Below are 17,991 nucleotides of genomic sequence, written 5' to 3' on the forward strand. Positions count from 1 at the left end.
GGTTCAAATTTTAACAATTATGAAAATGATTTAAAGTAGTGGAAAGTTTCCCTCCTGGCCCTATGCACTAACTACACAGTTCTCCTTCTAGGCAACCAATGTTAGCTCCTTCCAGAGATATTTTGTGCATATACAAGCAAAATATTTTCACCTCAGCTAAGTAATTTTTTTCTATAGACGATAAGGAATTTCCCGTAGATGAGATAGATATGTTCATTTTAAAAGGACAATTTGACTGCCATCCTGCTGGTCTAGACAGGTGGTATGAGAGTGATTGCAGACACTTGAGAAGAGAATAGTCCAACTAAGTTGTAACGCAAGAACTTAGCAGTGGTGTAACGGTTGGAGAGAGCAGGTAGATCGGAAAAGTACCTGGAAAGGGAATCAATTGGTTAAAGTATCTGATTACTATGCATGCGGAGATGCAACAAGTAATTAAAATGACTCCGGCTTTCTGAATTAGATATCGAGGTGGACAGAGGTGCAGTTAACTAAGATGGGAAACCACTGAAATAAAACAGGCCTGGTGAGGAGAAGCAGGATGTCATGGGTTTAGGACAGACTGGTACATGACAGTTTCGCATGGGCTTCCAGGTAGAATTACTGAGCAGACCATGCTAAATTGGCACATGGAACTCCAGAAAATATTATATGGCTGTTATCTGGAATTATATACTCATGTAAGCTGTCCTTTCCTCTATGCCTTACTTATCTTCTATCCCCCAAACCCCATCCCCAGATGAAGCTCCATAATGAGGAGGAAATGTCTGAAAAGTTCAGTTCATTTCATGTATCCAAACCTGTCTTACAAAGGGGACCAGGTCTTATTGAACATTTCTTGTTACCTAGAGGAATTGTGGGAATTCTGTGTCTCTGAAAATGGTGATTTACAGCCTGTGCTCTAGAATCACACAGATCTGTATCCAAATTCTGATTTTGCCATTTTCTACCTGGAGGAACAAATGCAATAACTAAACTTTTAGCCTGTTTATTGGTAAAATACTGATACTCATATTACCTGTCACAGAGAGGTCTTGTAAAGACAGAATAGAGCTACAAATATTTCAATTATTATTACTGTGTTTGATATTGATAAACTTGGGAATTCTCCTTTGACTGCATTTTATTGATTTAAGACAACTTTTCACAAAGAATAGTTTGCAGATTGTCAGCACCAAAATCAACTGTGAAGCTTCTTAAAAATTCATATTCCCACCATATCTTAGACCTAACATATCAGATTCTCTGGCAATTCAGAGAGGAAAGAAATCTCTATTTTTATCAAGCTCCTCAGTTGGATCTTATACACACTAAATTTTGAGAACCTTTGGTTTACGTCCATGTGTAAAAAAACCTTACAGATGCAACAAACTTTTATACCAAACACCTAAACTTGGTAGCCTGTTTCAAATAGTCTTTTCTATTTTATTTTAATTAAATGAAATTAATTAATTTAATTTAATCTGAATGCCTTGGTGAGAGATACATTATCTAATTGACTACAAACCAAATGATCCTTTTGGCTATACATTTATATTTCACACAGCTAATAGCCAGGGAAGGATTTGGGTAGCTGGGCAGGTGATGTTTTCCTTTGGTTGTGTTCTGACATCAGCATGTTCTACTCACCTTCTGTCCAGATCCTGACCAAGTCACACCTGCAGTTATGCTCTCTGTAACTCATATTTATTTAGAATATTATGTTTTCTGTATTTATATGAATTTTACATTTGATATTTCAAAACCTTGTAAAGTACACATTATTAAGGATTAACAAATGTAGGTTTGAAATTTATTTATTTATGCTAAGTTAGTAAATAGCAGATCTGGGTTTCCAGCCCAGAATTTCTAGTTCTATGCCCAAGGATCTTTCTCATATACTGCTATGAAGACATCAGCATTTGAGGCTCCTACCTTCATGTCTTCTGAGGCCTCAACAAGTTTTGGAGGATGAAGGCATAAAGTGTTGTGCTTTAGATTTCATGAAGTTCTGTGATAGAAACATCATGTTCTGATCTTAGTATAGAGAAACCTAGCAATGCTTCTTAAAATTTAGTGTGTGCACAAATCTCCTAGGGCTCTTGTGAAACTGTAGATTCAAATTTGGTAAATCTAGTGTGGGGCCTGAGATTCTGCATTTTTACCAAGCTCCCAATGTTTGCTGATGCTTCTGGTCTAGGACTCCATCTCAGTAGCAAATCCCTAGGTGATTTAGAAGGGAGTGGAGAGCAATTAAATATTTCTAAAAATGCTTTTAATTTAGTACTAGTCACCTAAATGACCTGTAATTGGCCAAATGTCCTTCAGAATGACTAAAATGTCACCCATGGAGAAATTTTGACTGCTACTTATCTGGGAAAGAACAATAGTTTTCAAGTCAAGTACCTAAGCATTCTAGAAAGGCTTGCAAGAGAGCAAGAGAAATGCCAGTGGGAATGGGGGGAAAGGTTACATTATACTTGCAAATTATAATAACCTAGTGTACAGTATGTAAAATATTTTGATTTGGCCAGCTACACAAATGGAATGAACTAGTAGCTTTAAGCTTTAAATAAAATCCTGTATCATCTGTTAATCAGTGGTATATCAATACCCATCTAAAAAAAAAAAGAATTTTTTTGGTCATTAGAGATCACAATTTAATGTAAAGTACATGTAAAATCTTACTCCAAGACTCCAAATCAACAATGTTCCTGAATTTTTAGAGAACAGTCCAGGACTAGTCCCAGGTTTGAAACCTTTGTCTCCCATCCAAAACTGCTGCACACACATTTTATTGGGTCCACACAAGTTTTCTACGTACTGATTTTTAAGTGTGGTCATCTTGAATATGGGGAGTTTCCCATTGTTTCCATCAACTGCCACACCTCTGTTTCACCCATTCACTCACTTGGCTCTTGATGTCATTTCTGTGTGTGACCATTATGTGAAGACAATTCCTCTCGATATTATAATTTCTTAAATTCCTGATCAGCACTGGATGTCTTGGTTTGCAAGAGCTGCCAGACAAAACACAACAGATCAGGTAGCTTAAGCAACGGAAACTTCTCATAGTTCTTTAGGATGGAAGTCTGAGATCAGAGTGCCATGATGGTCAGGTTTCTGGAAAAAGCCCATGTCCTGGCTTGTAGACATCTACTCCTTGCTATCTTCACATGGTGAAGAGAGAGCTCAAGTGGCTCTTCCTGTCCTTGGGACACAGTTCTATGGGATCATGGCTCCTCTCTTACAACCTCATTTAAGCTTAATTACCTCCTAAAGGCCCCATCTCCATCCAGTACAGTCATATGGGGGTTAGGGCTTCATGTGTGTATTTGGAGGAGACACAATTCAGTCCTTAGCACTTGGTAACCTCTGAACCTCATTATTAGTAAATTAGCCACTTAAATGTTTACCTTATACAATTAGAGTTGTTTATTTCTTTTTGCGTAGTTGATGATTTGCCTTTGCATTTCTATCATATGTGGTTTCTCACCAGTATAAATTCCCAACTTGTATCATCTTTTGCATATGCTTGATATTGATAGGAGTTAAATATTTTTAAAAATGTCTTAACTGGACTCAAATGTAACTGAGTTATACTGAAAATAATAAAACCAAAACTGAGTAAACTCATCACTAGCAATTATTGTGTATCATTTACCTAGCTAGTAAGCAGATTATTTAGAAAAAAAATGCTTAGAACTCGAGAGAGAGAGAGACAGAGATAGAGACAGAGAGAGGTCAGAGTCACATTTTGTTTGGCATTTGGACTATAAGAGCTTGTGTTACTGGAGATAATTTGACAAAAAACTGACGAGTGACTCTGTCACTGCCCCAATGTTCACAGGACAAGGGATAGCCTATAAATAATAGTGTCACCTTAAGTTTCATTGGATTCTAATTCTGTTGTTGTTGTTGTTGGGATATGGACATAAATCAAGGAACTCCAATTCCCCAATTTGAGACAGATTTTGATAGATTATTCAAGTGTTTGGCTCCAGTTTATCTCCTACAAGAGGTTCATAAAACACCAAGTAGAAAATGTTTTGCCTATCAGTCTGTCACTTGGAAAAGGATGTGTCATTTGTAAAGTGGGACACTTAGGCTTCTATTGTTCTATTAAAGAGCTATTTAATTTGACATTTTATCCTGGAACCCAATATGGTGTTTAAGTGAATAACATAATGATGCAGGATTACAGGGCTTTTGCTAGTATCTCCTTTTACTCCCAGAGAAAGAGTCTTTATGCTGAGGACACTGGCCCTGAACAGGTTCCCAAGGAGTCCATGCTATCAGGCGATGCTGAGATCATGGGCTTTGTCAAGGCTTGCAGATGTGCCTGCAACTTCATTAACATAATTGATTAGGAACTAGGACATATTTAGTATTAATCAAGCTGTTTTTAGTGAGGTTGATTATGCACAGTCCTTGATGCACTATTTTAGTCTGAAACTTCCTTAGGACCAAGTTGCAAGAAAATGGCATTACGTAAAAAGGAAATTGCATGTGGCACTAACGTATGCTATTTGATTTGACAGATAGAACAGGTAAAATGTGGGAGCTTAAACATATTTTGCATTTTTTTGTTTTAAGAAAGTAGAGCTTATCTATACACTGGATTATTAAGTTTGTTCACAGGACATTGGCAACAGTTTAGAATTTTAACAGATTTTAAAAAATCATGGACCTTGCTGTGAGTGAAACTGCTCTCATGTCTGTGAGGCCCTTAAAAGCTTCCGTTGTGTTTTCATGGCACTGAAAACAAGGAAAATCAGTTTCTCACAGCACACACTTCCTTCTTGGAAATCTTGGTGTGCTTCTCAAGCTATTTGTCTCATGCCTTGAAGATGTATCTTGCCGTCCTTTAACTTCGCTCCTCTCCCCACATCACATGCTTTGCACATCATAATGAAGTTTTTATTGCTTTAAATATTTGGATGTGAGGACTGATTGTATATTAAATCAGTTGTTTCCTTTGACTCCTCCTATATTTTTTAGGATATGTCTGGCCATGGAAAGTTGGCTACAATAGCATTAAACAAATCTCATATAACAATCACATGATGTAATCATTTCTGACATTGTCAATTGGCATTTAATTATGGATATAACTTAAAAGGGACTAACTTAAATATAATATTAATTCTCACATTCTTTCCAAAACAGTATTACATTTTGTGACAGAATTCCCATATCCACTGGGAGCTCTCCTGGGGCTCAAAACCCTGCAGGTTCAAAGAGCCACTAAAGCTACCACTTACCTCATTAAGAGAGCTTATCTACTGAGTTCCTCCCCCAAAGAAATGGCAACTGTTATATTAACATTAGGTTATTCTTATGTTTAGCCACTTTATCATCAAATGTTCATCAGAACTGTATTTCTCAGGAGGAATTAGCCCCTGACTCCTCTCAGACAGAATCCTCAGTGATTAAACAAACAGCTTCAGGCAACATTTTCCAACCTCACCCCATCACCAAAAAAAAAAAAAAAAAAAAAAAAGTTGCTTCATAAAATCGTAGTAGAAGCACAGTTACCAGATATGATCCTATTATTTTTTAATCAACAATGCAAAAAGATTTTTTTCTTTCCCCCTACTCAACATGGACATCCCCCACAACATCATGTTTTTTGTTGTCATTGTTCTCTAAAGAATAGAAGATTTCTACTCACATGTAATTATTCAACATTTAGTGTAAAATTGTCACAACTTGTCTATTGTGGCAAATATGTGGAAAGAAGTTATGTGATCCTTTATTAACTATATATTTTATGCTTAAGTTACTTTTAATATTCCATTATAAACATATAATTTACATAAATAAAGGAAAATATAATAAGGTAAATAAATACTGTATACCCTATCATCTTCTTGAATAAATATACAATTGGTACTTAGTATGGCAATTGTAAATAATATAATAAATGCCATCATCCATATGTGGGCAAAAGAACTCTAGAGAGAAGGCCAAGGACTCAGCTTCTAATCCCAGCTTTGACACTAATCAGTTATATGACCTTTGACAAATCAACTGACTTTTTAGGATCTCCATTTCTTCACCTGTAATGTGTGGGGACAGAACCTAAATGGTCTCTTTCTTTAAAATGTTTGTTTGATGTTTATTTATTTTTGAGAGAGAGAGAGAGTGTGTGAGCAGGGGAGGGGCAGAGAGAGAGAGAGAGGGAGACACAAGATCTTAAGCAGGCTCCAGGGTCTGAGCTGTCAGCACAGAGCCTGATGTGGGGCTTGAACCCATGAATCATGAGATCATGACCTGAGCTGAAGTCACATACTTAACTGACTGAGTCACCCAGGTGCCCCTAAATGGTCTCTTTAAGTCCCTTTTTACTTCTACCCAAAGATTTTAAGCTTATTGTTTTCAGGCTGATGGGTTGGTAATTAACTACCTTAAGAGCAGAGGGAGGACTTAATGGCTTTGTATAGAGGTTAAATAGCTACCAGAGATGTTTACAGTATGCTTGTGGTCTGGATAGAGATATCTACTTGGGACAACCAGGCATGCCCCTATGCAATGAATAGTACCACGATGCATTATTTACTGATGTACAGAAGTAAGTTGTACAGACCATAAAAGCTGTAAAAGTTAGGATGAAAATGAGATATGAGTGAGACAAGGCTATATAATGAAATCACAAGACTTGCATTGGGCCATAAAGAGTGGGTTGGTAGGATTTGTATAGAGGAGAATAAAGCATTATAGGAAACTTATTATAAGATTATTTCTTACCATAGGATGAATCCGAGGACAATGTTCTACAGGAGCTAGTAATGTTTTATTTACAATTCTATTAAACCAAGAACTTTATCACCTTAGCTCTTCAGTGAGATATATCCTAAGAAGCAAAGAGCATAAAATAATAAAATAGAAATTTGGCCCCAGTTCTTATTCCATTAACTCTATGACACAATGAATTTTATTGAACTTTAGGCCAATATAATATTTTTCTTTGTTATGTGGTGAAATAAACATATCTTTCAGCAATTTTTGATGGAATTGACCTTTAGGTATTAATTTTGATAAAATATATAAACCAAACTACTTTCACTAGTTATTTAACTTAGAAACTTAACACAACTAAATGAAATAATGTGTATAACAACTTAGCACATTTTTTAGCACAGTTAGATACTCAACCATTAATTGCTATTATTGTTATAATTTTTATCAGGAAATTTCTCTTATATGTATAATAAATCATTAAATATTATGGTAGTTTTTAATTGGTATCTTTAGAAGATAATAATGCATTAGTGGCATTAGTCAGTATATGTGAAACTCTATATAATTTCTTAGTATAGAATTTGGTTCATATCCTGAAGGGTTTTGTACACACAGCTAAAGATTTTATGCCACCTCACAGACTACATGAGCCTGCTAAAGCAATTGAGCAAAGAAGGAGTATGATCAGATTCACATTAGATTTATTGCATCAGCCATAGAAAGAATGGATAGCTGAGGGGTGGAGATGGGGGTCTGGAGATGAGACAATTATAGGAGGCTACTGCTCATGAGGAAAAATTATGCTACTTTTCTTTTGAACAATTCCATTTAACCCTCAAAACAACTCCAAGCAGTGCATATGATTTCACATCATTTTAGAATTTAGAGCTGATCAGAGAAATCAAGTAAATTGCCTAGGAGAACACAGCTATAACAGTGATATACAATTGACCTTCAAATAATGTGGAGATCTAAGGCACTGCTCGCCCGCTCCAAGCAGTCACAAATCCATGTATAACTTTTGACTACTAGAAAACTTAAGTATTAATAACCTACTGTTGACTGGAATCCTTATTGATACATAAATAGCTGATAATACATATTTTATATGTATTATATACTGTATTCTTAAAGGAAACTAGAAAAAAGGTTATTAAGAAAATCATAAGAGAGAAAATATATTTATACTACTGTATTTATACTACTGTATATTTATACTCTATTTATTTAAAAATTCCATTTGTAAGTGAACCAGTGTGATTCAAATGTTGTTCAAGGGTCAACTGTAATTGGAATTAGAAGCCAGGTGTCTCATATCCAGGTTTAGACTATTTCCATTATTTTAAGACTAGCAATTAAGTGTTAGGGTTGAGCATGATTGCTAAAGTCTGTGTGACCTGAGTAAATGAATGGCATTAAGAATAAGAACAGGTTTGGAGAGATGATAATGAGCTCAGTTTGGGGCTTGTTGAGTATGTAAGGGTCCCTGGCATATCAAGATGCAGAGGTATGGTGAGACATCCCAGGGCTAGCAAAAACAGGAAGGCTCTATCAGTCCTAGGCCTGAAGAGGTAGGGGAATGGAGTGGTTTACAAAGCCAAAAGCCCTGTAACTCTAAGAGAGATGCTCAGTCAGAGCTATGTCCTGCATTAAGACAACACATCATCAAAATTCTGTAAAATGATGTGTGTAATATCCTCGATAAGCCTGGGAGGGAATTGGAAGATAACTCTTTTTTGTTTATTTTTATTTTTGAGAGAGAGAGAGAAAGAGAGCGCGCGCGTGCGCGCGCGCACACACACACACACACACACACACACACACACACGAGTGGGGGAGGGGCAGAGGGAGACAGAGACAAAGAGAGAGGGACTATCTTAAGCAAGTGGAAGAATGTCAAGAAAAAGGGAAAGAAGAAGGGAAAGAAATGGGAGTTTTTCATGGATTATGAAATATAAATACATTTTAATAGGTATTAAATATATTTCATAAGAAACTTGTGTCTCTAGAATTTTTCTCTCTTGTCATTTGGTTCTGACTTCCCACCACTGATTATTGGAAAGACTTTTTTTCTGAGACATTTACTTTTTCCTATTGACCTATGTGTAAGGGAAGTTTTTTCTACCCCTACACATCTAACAGTATAGTTAGGGTTGATCTGATTTGACCCTCCAGCAGGAGTAAGTGTTTATGCTGGGGATCAAGGGGTGGCATCCACAAAGCAGGAAAGAGTAAAGGAGCCATTTGTTGATTAGAATCTGTCATTTGTTCTCTCATAACTTTTATCATCGTATCAAGAAAGTAGTTTTTACCCAGTATTTTGATCTATAAAGGAACAGAGAGGAAGTTAAGGATGACGTGGGCTGTGAATATGTGTGAACATGATCTATTAGTAGCTTTCTTATTATGGCATTCTGATTAAAACCTCTCATGCCAGCAAATTTTTCTCATAAAACATTTTATAAAAAAATAACTGGATCCCTCCAAAGCTGTACTTTGTAAGTACCAGTATTTCTTTATAAAACATTTATTTGTTATTTGTGTCTGCTTAACCTAAATGTTTCCTCCTCTTAGACGAGTCTGTTACAATTCCAAAAGATACTTTTCTTCTTCTCTAGAACAAAATGCATCTTTAAAGCCAGGTCAGTTTTAGCCAAATAGAGTAGAGTCTTGGCAACTGGTAACATAATAAAGGATTTATTGTTTTAATGTTTTTGTTTGATGTAATGTTTTGATGTTTAATGTTATGTTTAATATTTTAAACATTAAACATGTAAAAATTTTTGATCTACTAGAATAGACCTTATATGTGGAAAGAGAAAACAAAAAGTTTTGTTACTTCTTTGGTATAGTTCATGAGAGATGATGGAATTTATGTAGCCCATGAGTTAAAATAAATGCAAATTCAACATATTAAAATGATTACAACTTTTAAAGTTGTACTCTTTGAAAGGATACTTGTTTCCTTTTTAATATTGATGTCCATTAGACATATTATTAAAAATGGAAAGATTTCCATTGAAAATCAGACTTACACACATGTCCAATAACTCTTAGTAATTTTAAAGTCAAATTGTTTTTGAAAATAACTATTCAGTCTTTTTAATTTATTTAGTAAATCAAGTCCTAACTTCTCAAGGATCTGTTATAAAAATAGCAGTATCTTTGAAATGGTGCTTTAAGGGGATATATATTTCAATTTTGAATGATAACCAGCTTTTTCTCTAAGTATTGATAATTTTGTCACAAAAAGAAAAGTTTAATTTTCTGATGTTTCTAGGCATTTTTAAAAAAAAATAATGTTTATTTATTTTTGAAGGAGAGAGAGACAGAGCATGAGCAGGGAAGGGGCAGAGAGAGAGGGAGACACAGAATCAGAAGCAGGGTCCAGGCTCTGAGAGGTGAGCACAGAGCCCACAGGAGACTTGAACTCACAAACCAAGAGGTCATGACCTAAGCTTAAGTGGGATGTTTAATGGACTGAGACACCCCGGGGGAGGCCCTCTAGGCATTCTTAACATTCCGTATGTAATGAAATACTTTTGCAATCCATTTCCAGATACAGATAAATATATATAAAAAAAATTAAGATGAAAATAAGGCAAAAGTAATCTCTTGTAAATAATATGATACTGAAAATGAAAAGGTGTTAGAAAACAATCTTTTCTTTATGTTTTTCTTACCTTACTGAAAGACACATTGGAAACATTTACAATAAAAGATCTTAAAGAAGCAATAATTTTGCATAAAAATAAACTTTAAAGGGGTTAAAAGAGCTCTTCCAAGGTCCTTAAATGTGGGGAGCACTAAAAAAATCAAAATGAAAACAAAACACAAAACAAAAGAACAAAAAAAATGCAATTGTACTATAGAAAGCTATCCAGAGATGTGTATGAAGAGGGAGAGCTTCTCACTTAGTGAAAGTCAATAAGCTTTGAGCATTTACTTTCTGAAATGTAAAAGCATTGAGGGAAAAAGAAAAACCAGAGTCTGTCTCTCTCATCTCTCTCTCTCTCTCTCTCTCTCTCTCTCACACACACACACACACACACACACACACTCACACAGACACTCTGAGGTTGTCTTTGCTCTTGCACTTCTAGGTAGAAAAGTGAAAAAAAAAACCAGATGTGGCAACCTTCATCTATATAAATATAACCCATTCAAAAGTAATGAAATCACTTATCTAAAAAGCTTTTATCATTTTTGAAAGGTTTGAGGGAAATCTATCTTATCCATTTTAAATATCAAGTTTAATTAACATAAGAAACTTTTTTGCAATTTGAAAGCTATCAAAGAATCTTTCTCTTTGCATTAGTTTTTGCATACTAAATTCAGAAGTAGAAAAAAATTTGTCATTATGTCAGAGAACGTCAGCCATAAGGGAGCTGAAAGATAAGTTTGACAACACAAAGCAAAACTAGAACTTCTTTTCTGTCTAGGGGTCAGTTCACTTGCAAGTTTTTAATAGAATAAGTCCACCTCAAGCTTTATTTTCCATTTGCAGTGAGAGCAGGATGTGTTAACCCTTTAGTTTGGACTCCTTGTTATGTCAATTACAGGATTTGGGAAACTGGGCAAGTGTCTTTTTCCTGAGCAGATTTCCTCACAGGTTACAGGAGGTATACAGTTTTTACCTGAGGACCAAGTCAATGCTGACATCTGTAAGGTCAAGTGCTTTATGACCTTAATGAGTGACGTTCCAACCAAACTTAAACACGTATGTTTGCCTTGCTCAGACCATACAAAATAATTATGGAGATCCCTTCTCCACAATCCTTTTGAGGCTTAATGAACTGTATTATGGTATCTTGAAAAAGTTTGGACTTACATTGATCAGATCTAGAGTCCTTTGGGACATTTCCTTTGTGAATGGTACTATATTGCTAGGAGTTCTCAGCAGCGCCTGGGTGGCTCGATCAGTTAAGCATCCAACTCTTGATTACAGCTCAGGTCATGATCTCACAGTTCTCTGGGCTGACAGTGTGGAACCTGTTTGGGATTCTCTCTTTCCCTCTCTGTGCCCCTTCCCCGCTCCAGCTCTCTCTCTCAAAATAAACTTAAAAAAAAAAAAGGAGTTTGTAAGAGGTGCCTGCAGGACAGGAGCAGTCACTCTGCACCTCAGTTCCCTCAGCTGGCCGTGGCAATAACACTGGCCACCCTCTGTCCAAACCAGGCTCTACGGGCTATTTCCGACTCAGTCTGTGCTTACTTCCCCCAGAAGTAGCTTTTGCAAGTTTCACATGGCCTTCTTGGTTCTGGGCCTCTGTGATGGTTCCCTTAGATTCTACCTTGAATATCCTTCAAAGTCTTTATTATAATTGTAAACTTCCCCACTTATTCCCATACCTAGTGTTCCCAGAGGGAATCTTTTAACACTATAGACCCTGGCAAGGGGTCTGACATAAGGGAAAATAAACATCTGTTGATTGAGAAAATTGTAATTTTAAAAGTCTCAGGGTAGTCACTGAAAGGTGCAATGGAATTGCTGATTGTGAATTGTTTGTTGTTAATAGCTGATAATGAGAGGAGCTGGCTTCCAAGAATAATTCAGCTATCACTAACAGAAAAACTAAGGCAAAGACATTGGATTCAGGTTCGGACAGGCCAGTTTAGTTATGCCAGATAATTCAAGTGAAGTCCTTAATTTAGAGAGCTTTGCTGCCATAGCAACCTAATTACAATGTAAAGTGAGTTACTCCTACCACGATTCTGTAATGTTACATTCCTTCAAGAGTCCCAAATATAATTCAGAGGAAGAAAACAAGGAAAAAAGAAAAATATACATATATTTGTGTTTTATTCTTTTACTTTCTTATTCTTCTATACAAGATCGCAGTCCAATGGGTCACTTAACACCACTCAGTGACAGCCAAAATTCCTCTTAAAATGTAACTCAGCGTCATATAATTTCTCTGCTCGAAACCTCTCAGTGGCTTCTTATCTTACAGTAAAATGGGACAGTCATACCATGAACAACAAATCCTATGTTCAAGGTCTTGGCAGATATTTTTCCTTCGTCTCAAAAGTTCTCCCTGATAGCCCAAAGCTCTCCTGCTGTTTTTCAAGACACTTTTCAAATCTTACCTATTCTAAAAGATTTACACTTCTTCCTTAAAAAAAAAAATGCAATGCTTCCTTCCACCTCTTATTCTTTAATCTTCCAAAACAAGCTCTCTTTTCCTGACCCTTATTACCACCTGACATTATATATTCATGTAAATGTATTCATATATATAAATATACATATATATGAATATATATATAACATGCATATTTATTTAAAGCCTTAAAAACTGACTGTTTCCCACATTTAACATTTTTGAAGCCACAGCAAGGCCAGAGACCATACAGCAGCTATTTACAAGGATAAAATTTTTTAAGTTGCCTACTCCCAGCAAAATTAAGAAATAATGCAAGAAGCATGCTTCATTTGGACAATACATGGGTGAAGAGGGCCCTAAATATGCTCTACTCATTCCCCTGCCTTTTATGGTTGACAATGGAAGAGTTACTCATAGTTACATAAGGCAGCGGCTACTAATTATAGCGAAACCAAGACTGGAATCCGCTTCATTCCAGCATAGCACCGCTTCATAGCATGTTAAACCTACTGATGTACTTTTTTTCCTGAAGTTTCTTAATATAAAGTATTCCAGACACAGCCTCTCTTCATACAGAAAAATAAGAATTAATGTGCATTTTCTTAAATAGATCAATAAATATCGTATCTAGAAAAATTACTGAAGATTATATGTGGTCAGATTTTTATTGTTTCTAAAATAGCGTAATAGCTACCCGCTGCCAACATTTTATGAACGTTCCCTCTGGTCTAGGCACTTCAGCTCAGCGTCTCCATTCTTCACAACAAACCAGCAAAGTAGATTTTATTAGTTCCATTTTTCAAATGAGGACAATGAAATTCAGTGTGTCACAGCACATTGCCCAATTTCCCATAACCAGAAAGGGTCAGAGACAGAATTTAGACCAAGGTCATCCACGCTAGCACCCATGCTTTCTCTCTTGCCTCATGCTTCTGTATGATAACAATGGAGAACTGTAATAATCACTGCTGTCATTGAACTTATCTGCTTGTGTGAAGCTTCCCATGATCATGGAATGAGTGGGGTTCCAGGCCAACCTTTGCCACTCTAAAGAAATAAAGTGAAAGTGGCAAGATGTGTTGGAATGCATTGTTATAGAACAAACACACCCTTGTTTACATGACTCGGACCAAGAATACATCCATCCTGGCCATAGAAGGTTAGAAGAGAAGCAGCCATCTGCTTCTCTACAGTAGAAAAGAAAAGAGGGGACGAACAAAACATAAGTTGAAAATTCAACATTTGCATTTGTTTTCCCATTTTGCTGGGAACAGGCATCTTAGAAAGCCTTAGGATTATAATTAACTATTGTTCATTCTCTGGGTTTGAGATGGCATAAAAACATTTAAAAGCAAGAGAAAAGCCCATTGTAAGGGCTTAGAAAGTAAAAAGTAAGTCATTTAATTTTTCTTTCATCTAATGTTAATTTATGCAGAAGCTAATAACATATTTGTGGCTCAGAGCTGCTCCTTGTGGAGAGGATTTCTCTCTCAACCAGCGTTCCTGTGATCCCTGCCATATAGAGCCATCATTTCAGGGCGTATGACACTTTTGCCAGAGAGAGGCAATACACTGATAAGTTCACATTCTACAGACACGTTTAATTGCTACCCCCTCTGAAAACCAATGGTATTAAATGTTCTAACTCTTCTCTAGCTGCCACAAACAAAATAGCCAACAACTTGGAAGAGAGGGTGAGGATGAAATTAAATATTTGGGTGCATAGTCAGGCGGAAAGGGAAGAGTGTTGTTGAATGTTGAGGGAGATAAAAGTCAGGGGAAGGAGTATTTTCATTAAAGAAATTGGCAGGATATTCTGAGCAGGGTATAATTAAATTGTTGTGTCTTTTATAATTCCATTAATTCCACTGCTGCCAAATCACCTATAGAATAGAGACAATAGTGCTTGAAGAAATGCAGAATCTTCAATTTGATGTTTTAAGTGAATTCACCATGAATAAAGTAAGCCCCATAATGACAGCTTAAAGGTCTAATTCATAAAAATGTTATTAAAGTACATTATTTATACCTGCTTTTTTGTGGACTTCTACTTTTATTCATGACTCTCTCGGTGTATGGCCATAATCACAGGCAGAGTGTAAATGGAAGTATTAATTCAATCTGAACTAAGGCAAGAACACTGTATCACCACAATAAAATTCCGGTTATATTAATTTAAAGGGCAGAATTTATTACACGAGAGTATTCTCTTTAAAAAAAAATGAAAAGAGTGTCTTCCATCTTATGACCTCAAATATCTACTTTCATTCTGAAGTTCAATGTAAGATTGACTAATTGGCAAGAACTTTTAAATGAAATATTTATTCATCTATATTATGAAACGGAGAGATTTGGATACTGAGTTGTGATCTTATTGTGACTACAGTCTTGCTATTTGATATGGGCTAAGAAATATTTACAAGTAATCTGTATTTTAATTAATCCATATTCTGGCACAAATGTTTAGCAAATGCCAATTCAATTGTCTGGCATATGCATTTATTTAGATAACATGGAAAATACCCTGCTATGTAAAATTTCTCCCAGACAAGCTGAAAGTAATAATACTTAAGTCAAAAGTATCTTTATTCAGAATTTTAAACATGATTTGCATATTTAATATGTATAAACCTTTAGGAAAAGGCAAAGTGGAATTCAAGTGGTTTATTTCTAACTCTGGAACTATCAGAATTGGACTTGTTGATTCTCTACTTCTGACTGGATGGGCTGTAATAGCACACTGCAGACACATTTAGACAGAGTGTGAATATCTTTCTCCCTATGACACCAGCTTATCTCTAGGAGCCATGAAAAGGGGTTCTTTATAAATTATACTTCTAACACTGAAAGTGTTGTCTTTGATCTTGTAGGTAAAAAATCTCTATACCTAAGGGAATGAATTAATTCCTATATTTAATGAGAGGCAGTCATTAGTAGACAATTTCAACATTCATACTAGAACTATGCATTGGATTTCTTCAGCACAGTAACAATCTCATAATATTTCTGGATGATGAAAATCTTTGAATGCTTGGCATCTATATGTGTGAGGAGAGACAAAGGACAGATACAAAGGTGTTTCAAATATAAGGTAAATAGCACCACTAATTGAGGATAAAAATTAGTCATCTTCCAACATTAACTGAACTTAGAGCTGCCTCAAACCTAAAAACACTGAATATTCCATTTCAACAACTTCTACATGACTTTCTTATGAAATGAGTACACTCACCAGAACAATGTCCAGAGATGACCAGTTGTTAACAAGGCTGTGGCTAGGCATTTGAGGTTCCCTCTGCCCCTCAGATTAAGATTTCTCAGATCTCTGAAAAGTAACTCTTCCACGAGGAAGTCCAGAGCCACCACATGCTGCTCTGTGTGGGACCCAGACTTATTGCAAACCTCTGGGTGCAGAGTGTGAGCACCCTCGTTGATACAACCACTCAGAAAGGGCAGTGGAACTTATGTCCCCAACACACTGCCAGACAGATGTCACCAGGCTCCAAATGCCTGTTGACAAGAAGCAGATGTGACAAACGGTTAAATCAAAATAGATCACATTAATGGCCTCCTGTACTACTTCTAATGAAACTAAACATCTGAAAGGAAAACAAAAAAAGTATTTCTTTTAGTTTACCTGCAGTATCTTTCCCAGATACGATGTTTTAATTTCATATATTACTATCTTACTTTAGGCACCAAACAATTGCTTGGTTCAGAAAGCTCAAAGGATCTTGTTCATTATTTATAAACAATATTAACAACCTGCAATTTTATGCATTTACTGTGAGCCAGGCACTGTGCAGAGTGCTTTGTAAACATGATCTAACTTTGAGGGGAGTACTATTATTTTACAAATGAGGAAAATAAGGTTTAGTGAGATTAAATCACTTGCTCAAAGTCACAAAGCTATCTGGAGGCAGAAGTGATTTCACAGTAATCCTTCATTCAAATCTTGGTTTTTCCTTTGTATTACATTTTCCTGAAAGAAATATTTTCAATTTTCTTCTCCAGAAAAAGAAGAGGAAAAGAAGAAAGCTGAGAAGAAAGTGACTTCTGAAACAAAAAAGAAAGGTGAACAATTTAAAAACTAACACAGAACCCAATTAATATCCTTTTACAATACTACTCATAAAGCTCTTGTTTTCTAGGAAAGATATTCCCTTAATCATTTTATTGTTATTGTTGTTAGCAGTCTTGAAATTTATAAATATTCTAAACAAGGTGGAATCGATAAATTTTTAAAAAGAAAATTTATGTCTAAACACTTTTCTAAATTGTTACTGATGGAATTTTTTTCTTACTGAGGAGTGGTACTCAGTTCTCTCTCTGCAAATACAAATATGAAGTTCCTATTCAATTCATTCAGTTTAATAAAAAGTGTCTATCAAAAGGGCAACTATTGAATGTATAAGGAAAAAAAAACCTAGTTGATTGATACACTGTATTTTGTTACTTAAAAAAAATTTTTTTAATGTTTATTTATCCTTAGAGAGAGAGAGAGAGCAAGCGTGAACATGAGCAGGGGAGAGGCAGAGAGAAAGGGGGACACAGAATCTGAAGCAGGCTCCAGGCTCTGAGCTCTGAGCTGTCAGCACAGAGCCTGACGGGGACTGGAACTCTTGAACTGCGAGATCATGACCTGAGCCTAGGCTTAACTGACTGAGCCACCCAGGCACCCCTATTACTTTTAGATGGTTGTTTTCAAATAGTGCATCTGAAGTTTCAAATGAGCTCCAGAGATTTCTGCTTCTGACATGTTTCCAGTGGCTTGATAGCCCAGAGAACTTTCAATATATTCATTTTAATGTCCTTTAGAAAAACTATTGAGGGGCGCCTGGGTGGCTCATCGGTTGAGCGTCCTACTTCGGCTCAGGTCATGATCCCACGGTCCGTGAGTTCGAGCCCCGCGTCGGGCTTTGTGCTGACAGCTCAGAGCCTGGAGCCTGTTTCAGATTCTGCGTCTCCCTCTCTCTGACCCTCCCCCATTCATGCTCTGTCTCTCTCTCTCTCTTTCTGTCTCAAAAATAAAAAAAAAAAATAAACATTAAAAAAAACTATTGAATTATAGCAAAATTGATAATGGCATATAATGTTTCCATTGTCATGAGAATTTTGTTTTTGAGCTTAGCACAAATTTGCTCCCTTCCTGAGGAGGAAACAC

General features: G+C 36.1%; 1 protein-coding gene across 1 annotated transcript in view; it reads left to right on the plus strand.

Moving 5' to 3' along the window:
* The window catches only part of TRDN (triadin), a 496,354-nt gene that overhangs the window by 298,111 nt on the left and 180,252 nt on the right, over positions 1-17,991 (plus strand). Inside the window, 2 exon segments of the mRNA XM_047103003.1 lie at positions 14,517-14,521; positions 16,848-16,901. Of these exon segments, the coding sequence (XP_046958959.1) occupies positions 14,517-14,521; positions 16,848-16,901 (59 nt within the window).

The sequence above is a fragment of the Lynx rufus genome, unplaced genomic scaffold (assembly GCF_022079265.1).
Source record: "Lynx rufus isolate CCGP_SWC_20201006 ecotype Redwood Valley unplaced genomic scaffold, mLynRuf1.p SCAF_6, whole genome shotgun sequence".
Lineage (NCBI taxonomy): Eukaryota > Metazoa > Chordata > Mammalia > Carnivora > Felidae > Lynx > Lynx rufus.